Source organism: Nannobrachium achirus (assembly GCF_963921795.1).
Source record: "Nannobrachium achirus genome assembly, chromosome: 17".
In the NCBI taxonomy this organism is placed as follows: domain Eukaryota; kingdom Metazoa; phylum Chordata; class Actinopteri; order Myctophiformes; family Myctophidae; genus Nannobrachium; species Nannobrachium achirus.
This window is the reverse complement of record NC_137824.1, coordinates 23,980,599-23,990,598: the sequence shown is the minus strand read 5'-3', so window position 1 is coordinate 23,990,598 and position 10,000 is coordinate 23,980,599. Positions and strand designations below refer to the sequence as shown.

General features: G+C 42.3%; 1 protein-coding gene across 1 annotated transcript in view; it reads left to right on the top strand.

Moving 5' to 3' along the window:
• Positions 1-10,000, top strand: part of dock2 (dedicator of cytokinesis 2) — a 126,010-nt gene that overhangs the window by 86,717 nt on the left and 29,293 nt on the right. The window contains exons 25-26 of the mRNA XM_080746612.1: positions 7,173-7,271; positions 8,597-8,691. Coding sequence (XP_080602738.1) covers positions 7,173-7,271; positions 8,597-8,691 — 194 coding nt within the window. The remainder of the gene's footprint in view (positions 1-7,172; positions 7,272-8,596; positions 8,692-10,000) is intronic.

The following is a 10,000-nucleotide window of genomic DNA, read 5'->3' as shown; positions in this document are numbered from 1 at the left end:
GAGGGACAGTCTGTATTTTAAGGGACGGTTGGCAGTGGGGCGTAGGGCTGTCATGATTATGACATTTTACACAACGATTAATTGTCACTCAAATAATTGCAATTAACGATTTAATTGTGTTTTTGTCGTTGACAATTACATTTCTGTTTGGCTTTTAGGCTTTGAAGTTGCACATGGCAATCATGACACATCATGACAATTTTATACTTAAAATGCTGCTATTTCTAAACGATTATGACGATTATCACAAAATAATTGTGATTGTGTCAAATAATTGCGATTAGACGATTATGTAATAATTGTGACAGCCTTAGTGGGGCGTTCCCGTTATCTGTACGGTCATGTGTCTCTGAACGGGTGATGGGAGGACAGGAAGAGGCGGTGGCCATATGACTGCAGATGAATGGAATGAGATGGGGGGGAAGAATGGGCCTTGCCCACATCTGTGCCCTGCTTTTTTTTGTCATAATCTCTTTACCATTGCATAAGACCTAAGCTTAGACGAGCCCTGAGCTCTCTCTCTCTCTCTCTCTCTCTCTCTCTCTCTCTCTCTCTCTCTCTCTCTCTCTCTCTCTCTGTCTCTCTCTCTCTGTATCTCTCTTTGTGTATCTCTCTCTGTCTCTCTATCGCTACCTCCCTCTCTTATCGTCGTTGTCGGGTGGAAACCTTGTATGTCCAAAACCGTTCGTTTTGTATTCATCATTTTAAAACAATCTAAACTAGTGAAAACAGACGATCTACAAGCACACAACGCCTCGCACTGCGAGGCGTTGTGTGCTAGTAGATCTGCTGTTTTCACTACCTTTGTGTGACGGCCTTGTATGATGAAGCAGGGCTTTACTTTGTGAAAAAACGTACAAATTTGAAACTTGGAGATACGAGGTTTCTGCCCGACAGTGACGATATGCTGTCCATTTCTTTGTCAGTTTACTACTGTATGTAAGGCACACATAGGGCTGCCCCCTTACTAATTAACCCCTGAGTCACGTGTTGTGAGCTTGCACTTCTACAATTTTCTTGAAATATTTTCAAAATAGTTTGAATGTTTTATTTTATTTTTCCCTTTAATGACATGCCCAAAATCGAGATGCCAGGGGTTTAAAGTTCTTAAAGATTCAAATAATCTGTCAGATGCCCGTCAGTCGACTGAGATTACGGTATGTGGACAGGACAGGTCATGACAGGATAGACTTTCCGCGGTTACCCGGCCCGTAGAAGGACTCTGTCACACACACAGTATATGCTATTGAAAATAAAATGACAACATATTGCATACATACAGCATATAGCCTACAATTTAGCAGTTACGTTTTTCGTTCTTTCAGGCCAGATATCTTTGAGGGAGTTTTCTGGGGCATCTTCTTTAATGCATCAGTAATGTTGAAACAAGAGGTGTGACCAACCTCTTCTTTATATACGTACTAGGGTTCAGTGTGTCTGAACTTTAATGTTAGGTGTTTTGCAAAAAATGTCATGCTAAAATCCTCAGTTGGCAGTGGCACGTACTGCTCTGTAGCATTACTTCTACAGTATAAAGGCTTGCTGGTAATATATCCTTTGCCCGTCCTTGTTCATTTGCCTCAAACGCTAAACATTTTCAAACCGGCTTTTGCTGTTTTCTTTTTCAATCAAAACTGGTCGCAGAGCTTATTTATAAGCTCAACACCGTGACAAGACCCGCAAACTATTTTCTATTGAAGTGAAGGATATGACAAGAGAGTGGAACACTGTGTGTGGGAGGAGGCGGGACTGCCTGGCAGCTGTTTATGTGGGTGTAAACATGTGTGTGTCGCCCATAGTATGTGTGTCACTTTAGACCAGCGCTACTCAACCCGCGGCCCTTTCCGCATGTCTGTGCGGCCCGTCATGATCTAATAAAAATATAGTTTTTCTATCGAGTGAACGCAGCATTTCTCAGTGTGTATCGGTACAAATTGACGGCTGAAATCATGATGTATCATTCGCTGAGTGTCTGGATCGGTAAACTCCACGGCTGTATCGTTTTTTTCATGTAGTATTTCATTCTATCCTATGTTTCCGAGGCACATTGAATGCACCATCTCAGCCCCCTCCCCAAAAGCCAATCTTTAACGCGAGTCGCCACAGTGACAGCACTCGGAGTGGACATTCATTCTGCAGGCAGACAGTGCAGAAGTGCACACAGACGAACTAGCTATGCAGCAGCAGCCACACAGGTTAAAAATGCAAGATTAGCAGTACAGTAATTAGCGTTATAATAACATCCATGATTGTCCGCTGCGCTGATTGTTGTCACAGAGTAGCACAGCTGAGTGTAATCAACGGCCGTTTCTTGGCGAATCTCCGACGGTATTGATTGAGATCATTTTGTTAAAGAAAGCTTCTGCGCTATATCTGCACACACAAAACAACAATGTTGCTGGGTGTTGTAGGACTACTACTTGCGTTTAAAACAAAGTAGTTTTCACTGTTTTACAACTTTCCTGTTGAGTGTTGATGCAATGGTGCAACTCTCTCTTTCTCTGCTGCTGTTCTGTTCTGGGAAAGAAGCCTAATTTATACTTAGCAGTACAAGGGTGTCGCACCTAAAATAGGAGACCTACAAGCTCACAATGCGTCGTGGATGCGACGCGCTGTGAGCTTGTAGGTCTATGTTTTTAAAACATTTTTGGCTAAAATGGCATAATCTTGGATATTATTATAATATAACAAACCAGGGAGTTGTTTTTCAGGTGAAGGACCCCTTAGCTGAGAGAGATATAAAGCAGGGACCCTCACTGTAGATAGGTATTATAGCCTACTGTAGGCTATTATATAAAACTGTATCACACAAATATTTGGCAGCCCCCCCTGTAATAACCTGAGGATTGGGGTCCCTAACCCCCAGTTGAAGACATGTACTAATAATGATATAGGCCTACTATATGATTAGTAATCAAACAATTCTACAATAGCAGCAGTTGGTTTGTTAGACCCAAAATGTGGCTGTTTTCTGTGTGTTTCCTTAATTATTAGACAAATTATTAGACAAAATCATTGTAAACGTTCAAAATGGGACCGTCATTTTTAGCTTGCGGCCCTTTGACTTTTGGCATTTTGCTGAGTGGCCCCTGAGCCATCTTAAGTTGAGTAGCCCTGCTTTAGACCATAATATGAAAAACGATTTGTCAAGTCATCATATTGACCTGCCAAATCTGTGCGTGTGTGTTTTAGAAGGTTTATAGAGACTAGACCTTACCCGTTCAAAGATATGTGCTCCAAAATATGTGTGGGTTGTGGGGAAAGTTACTGTAACTGGTGCGTGCGTGAGAATATGTGGGAGCATCATAATGTAAGGAGCAGCCCATGGAGGAGTGTATATTTATGATGGATACAACTAATTTAACAGCAAAATTAGGTGAACAGAGGTATGGGGATGTATGCACTTACTCCACATAGTTTTTCCATACCCGTTGAAAGATGACCCGGTGCATGCATGACCCATGCATGCAGAGAGAGAGAGAGAGAGAGAGAGAGAGAGAGAGAGAGAGAGAGAGAGAGAGAGAGAGAGAGAGAGAGAGAGTGTGTCTCTTCACTGCAACATTCCTAACTGTGAGAGAGGTGTGTGTGGGGCTATGGGATCCCATGGCCTGGAGGAACGGACCGTAACCCTGACAACAGGCTGAGCTGAACAGGCTGTGCTGTACAGAAGTGGTGAAGAAACGCTAATAAATAGCTTGAATTTGGTAAAAATGGAAATCGGGCTCGGTCACCGTCAGTATAGTCTCGCGTGGCCAGACTGTTGCCTCCGCGATTTGGTCAAATGCTCCCAGCATACAGTCTGGCAGACGGAAATAGAAACGGTGAGTGCGAGATGAAGCGGAAGTGAAGCCCCCACGTCACTTCCGTTTCAGTCTCACATCACACATATTTATCATTATATAAATAAAAATCATATAAGCATGTTTAGCTTGCTGCTTAGCAGAAATTACATTTTAAAATGTATTTTTTTGAACGTTAATGCCCGTTTTTGATACTCGCCGTTCGGGAGCTGCTGTTCCAGACTCTATATAGCATTCAGAGATTGTGGAATAGTTGTCTGGCTACGCGAGACTACCGTCAGTATAATGCTAATGGCCAATGTCATGTGAAAATTGGGATCAGTTGCTGAAGAGATAAAGGTGGAAATGCATTTTGTGACTGACTGACTGACTGACCTACTACTGACTGACCACTGACTGACCTCTCTCTAAAATTATAGTATGGATATTGAGAGTGAATACCAATGACTGTGTAGTAAGACCAGAGACCATCATCCTTACACACTGAAATAAAGTATGAAAAAACGCAATCTCGTGTGTGTGTGTGTGTGTGTGTGTGTGTGTGTGTGTGTGTGTGTGTGTGTGTGTGTGTGTGTGTGTGTGTGTGTGTGTGTGTGTGTGTGTGTGTGTGTGTGTGTGTGTGTGTTTGACTGTTTTTAATCCTATTACTGATGAACCATCACCATAGGGAAAGAAACCGGAACAGAGGGACAGAGGGAGAGATAGAAAATGAAGTAACATGTTGATGTCTTTTTGTAATACCCATCTCTTTCTCTTTCTCTCTCTCTCTCTCTCTCTCTCTCTCTCTCTCTCTCTCTCTCTCTCTCTCTCTCTCTCTCTCTCCCTCTTTCTCTCTCTCTCTCTCTCTGTTTGTCAGTTGTCATCAGCACAGAAACCAGTGTACAGTATTTGCTTTTGTGTGTGTGTGTGTGTGTGTGTGTGTGTGTGTGTGTGTGTGTGTGTGTGTGTGTGTGTGTGTGTGTGTGTGTGTGTGTGTGTGTGTGTGTGTGTGTGTGTGTGTGTGTGTGTGTGTGTGTGTGTGTGTGTGTGTGTGTGTTCTCTTCTCTTCTCACAGAGGAAACCAGTGAAGATTGTTAAAGCCTCACCCTTCAGGCGACTCCAGGCTTGCTGTGTGAAAACACAGGAGACCTGCTTAAAGCCACAGAATACCAATAATATGTGTGTTAGTGGTAGACACAGAGCGAAACAATGTGATGTTTTGATTCCTTTTGAGAACTCTATTAGTGAATGTATGTGACTCTATATAAAAGGAGTGTTCAGGCAATTACCTGCACACACACGAGTGTATTTTTACTATACCATAATACAAGAAACAAGGCAACTCAAAGTACTATTTACACAACATTAAGAGCATTATTAAGACTGAAACACCTTTTAAAAAGAACATTTGGATTCAATAAAAAAACATTATATTAAAAAATCACACTTCACATAGTGTGAAGTGAGCGGTTTCATTATATTTCATTAAGCGTCCCGGAAAGCTCGGCCAATGTGACCCGAGGCGTACAACAAACTTATATAAACAGAAAAGCTGCAAAATCGATGCCATACAAGGACGATCACAAAAAGATTCGTGCTAACGTGACCAAACGTTAGCATGCTGGGCAATGCTGGGCAATCAATGAGTAAAACAGAAGAGGACCCAGAATGGAGCCTTGGTGAACTCCACATGTTTATCCGCTTATATGTGTAATTACCCAGTCAGTCTAGTTGTATGTTGTGGGTGACCGTGCCGAAAGCAGCTCTGAAATCCAGTTATACTGAAATTCTGCCACCCTCGAGCCCTCATTTATCAAAGTGCTGTGTTTAAGTGGATGTCATTGAACAAGCATTTTCAATATTGTAGTGTGGTCCAAATCCCAGCTGGAAAAGATGAAAGCAGTTTTTTTAAGTTATTCAGTTGTAGAAAGACATTTCAATTATTTTATTTAAAAAAGGGAGGTTTGATATTGATATATAAGATGTCTAGGTTCATTTGTAATAGTGGCTTGATGACGGCAGTTTTCAGGGTCTGTGGGAAGAAAACTGAGAAATGAGCCGTTTTGACAATGTGTATATCAAGGCAACGGGAGAAGGATTTCAGATTTTGTATAATGTCCTTCAAGATTTTAGAATCGAATGAAATTTTGTCAAATTTGAATGAATTTTAAGTTGACACACATATCCTGTACCCGATATGGAAGCACTGGTCTGCACATTGAATTGAATTATTGCTGGCCCTGGTGGATAGAAGTCAGACGTGGCTGAGGGGGGAACACAGAGGGCGGTTTAGAAGAGAGAAAATGGAAGTATGGCGGGGGGTACAACAATGACCAACTCACTTTGTGTGCGTATGCACGCACGCACAGATCCCCACCAGGGTCAGTGTGATGTCAGTCATCCTTCATATTCAATTAGCCATTCATCACTGCTCTATCTCTTCCTCGCTCCTTCTCTGTCATATGTCCTTCCTTTACTCCCTGAGGGGAAGGGGAGAGAGACAACAAAAGAGAGAGATAAAAGGGAAGAGAGAAGGGAATTATTTAAGGTAAGGGAAGAAGAGCAAGCAAGAAAGAAATAAACCCTGTTCGGAGAAAGGTTTGCTGAGAGGAAAATGCGATGATTTGACATTCTCACAAGAAATGAGAAGAGTCTTCTTAGATAAGAGATAGTTCTGAGAGGGCAAATTCTGGAAAACGTGAGGAAGTGACAGACAAGACACGGTGAGAAATAATGGCTACCAGAGAGAAACCAGCTGAAGAACAAGCAGGTAGGAAAGGAGAGAGGGGAGAAGAGCCATAATTGAGATCTGATGAACGAGGACAGTGCCAGTTTGAAGAGCGTCCTTTGCAGTATGATGTGAAAATATCGACCGTCTATCAGCTCCAGTCACCTCAGCAAAGCACTCCCCCAACACTGGCTTGATGTGTCATGCTTACAAATCATAACCTGTATCTATCCTCTGTTCTGTTCTGTTGCATTGGGTCACATTGTTCGCTGCCTTGCTGTTTGAATGTTTGAGTGGTACATGTTGGCATAGGTCAGCATGGTGCACAACTGGATAGTTTCTGAATAAGAGCTATAAATGTCTAAGGGCATCAGATAAATTGTCTCTGTCACTCTACCTCTGTCTGTCTCTCTACCACTGCATACAGTATGTCTCCCTCTGTGTCTATCTCTCCCTCTGTCTCTCTCCATCTTTTGTTTTCTCTCTCCATCTGTCTGTGACTGTCTCTCCCTCCGTTTGTCTTTTTACATCTGTCTGCAGTCTTTACAGTACCTCCCCCTAACCGTGTCATTTTTTTCACTCTGTCCCTTCTTGTCTGAATCTGTCCTTCCATGTCTGTCTCTCTCCATCTGACTGTCTTTGTCTCTGTGTCTGTGTCATTCCAGTCCAGAGTTGTGGCCTGCATGACGGCCATCCTCAGTCAGATGGATGACCGTCACTATTCATTATACATAGAGACCTTCACCAACAGCACCGACCTGGTGGTAAGAACACACGTGCACGCACGCACGCACGCACGCACACACGCACGCACGCACGCACGCACGCACGCACGCACGCACGCACGCACGCACACACGCGCACACACACACACACACACACACACACACACACACACACACACACACACACACACACACACACACACACACACACACACACATCCTCCAGAACACAACACCGTCCAGAACAAGCTGCGCAAGCATGACACATATTCTAAGATTGCAAACTCCCATGAACAGATCCTAAAGACACACAATTATTACATCAAAATGATAATATGCATACTGTATGATTCGCTTGAAAACAAATAATAACAATGAAATAATACACCCACAGAGCAAAAAAGTGTGTAATAAAAGTACCAACCCCAAAAAAGTGTAATGGATTGTGAAATAATAATTTCATTTATTTTGCCAGCTCGACAAAACTCCAGAATGATTGTTTTGTTTACCTCTGTAAGCTTACAACCGCCACTATTATTCACTTGTGCTTCTGTTTTCCTTGGGTACGGTACCTTTTTCCCACTAAATCGATTCTTGGAGGCATCCATCGCGTTACAATATTGCAAACTGCATTAGTGCTGCCTTATAGGGAAACCTTATGCAACAGAGGTGTTGTAACTGCAACATCTAGTGGCTGCATGTTGTCTACTGCACCTTTAAATAGACTGCATAGTTGAACCATTACAATGGTGGGGATATGTGATTGGAGCAAAAGTAGGCTAGACTTGGCATCTTCCTGATACATATAAATAACATCAGAAGCACAAACATATTTTTCACATTTGACTACAATAAGAGATTCTCGCATCACATCAAACATTGTAACACAAGCAGAGTGTTTCAATATTGAACGTATAGCATTTCAGTAGTATATCGTCACTGTCGGGCAGAAACCTCGTATCTCCAAGTTTCAAATTTGTAAACTTTTTCGCAAAGCAAAGCCCTGATTCATCGTACAAGGATGTCGCACAAAAGTAGTGAAAACAGCAGATCTACAAGCACACAACGCCTCGCACCGCGAGGCGTTGTGTGCTTGTTGATCGTCAGTTTTCACTAGTTTAGTTCAGTTTTCAGATGATAAATACAAAATGAACGCTTTTGGACATACAAGGTTTCCACCCGACAACGACGATATGTACTGTAAGAGTGTCTCATCAGTGTGCGTCAAAGTGTCTCAAAATTCAATGTAAAAGCATTTCAGTAGTAAGTAAGTATAAGACTGTCTCGTTAGTATGTGTCAAAGTGTTTCATTATTTTTGGCCTAAACGGCCCTTCGTACAAGCTTCTCTGTTCCTTGATTGCAGGACTTCCTGATGGAGACCTTCCTGTTGTTCAAAGACCTGATAGGGAAACACGTCTATCCATCCGACTGGATGGCTATGATCATGGTGCAGAACAGGTACGGTACTGGGTCCGCAAGCATGCATGCACGCACATACTCAAACAGATACACACACACACACACACACACACACACACACACACACACACACACACACACACACACACACACACACACACACACACACACACACACACACACACACACACACACACACACACACACTGATAGGCTCACAGGGTTCACTCTGTTTTGCAGTGGTGGAAAAAGTACTCAAATGTTTTACCTAAGTAAAAACAAAATGTAGTAAAAGTCCCAAATTATAAATGTACTTGAGTAAAAGTACAAAAGTATTGGTATCAAAATGTACTTAAAGTACAAAAAGTAAAACTACGAAATGTTTGACAATAGCCAAGCTTGGTTAATGTTTGTTTTATTATATTATAATTCATATCTGCAAAGTAACTAAAGGTTTAAATAATTGTAGTGGAGTAAAAGTACAATATTTGGTTCCGAGATGTAGTGAGTAGAAGTAAAAGTGTTAGAAATTGGAAATACTCAAGTAAAGTACAAATATACACCACTGCTGTTTTGTTTCTCCATCTCCCCATTGCACTCTTGTTTGTGTCTTGCTTCTTTCTTTCTCTCTCTCTCTCTCTCTCTCTCTCTCTCTCTCTCTCCCTCACTCACACACTCACTCACGCACACGCACACAGTCTCTTCCTGCTATTCCCTCTCCCTCCCTCTGCCTGTCAGCCAGCCCATGGAATAGTGCATATTATATTCACACTGTAAGAGTGCGTTGCATCACAAATGCACCCTATCAACAGCCACAGCCGCACGGGCCTGACGATTTCCAAACAGAAATAGCCGTCCCCCGTGGACCAATTATTGACACAGGCAACATAAACACGCAGATATTTTGACAGGGGTGTCTTTGCTCTCACTTCTGAATGAGCCAATCCACTGACAGGTGATATTATTTCTGCTGGCTCTGCCAGCCGCAGATAATGGTCCAGGCCAGATGATAATTGCTAGACAATCCGTCCTTGAACTCCGTGTTTGTCAGGAAGATTTCAAAACATTGCATAACAACTCTCATCACTTTCACGTCAGATTGAAGTGGAAGTGCTCATGGCCCCCCGACATGAGATAAATTCAGAGCACTTTGTCTGTCTTCCTTTATGTACAAGATGAAACCTGACAGGAAATCCACATTGGCCATTTTCAGTAGAAGTACTCTGACCTTTTCTTTACAGTAGCAATACAGTGTATAATAATCTGTTTGTTAAAGTCCTGTATTTAACATACTGTACAGGACAAAAGATAAAGTGCACAATAAACTCATTACTCACAGTACCAAAGG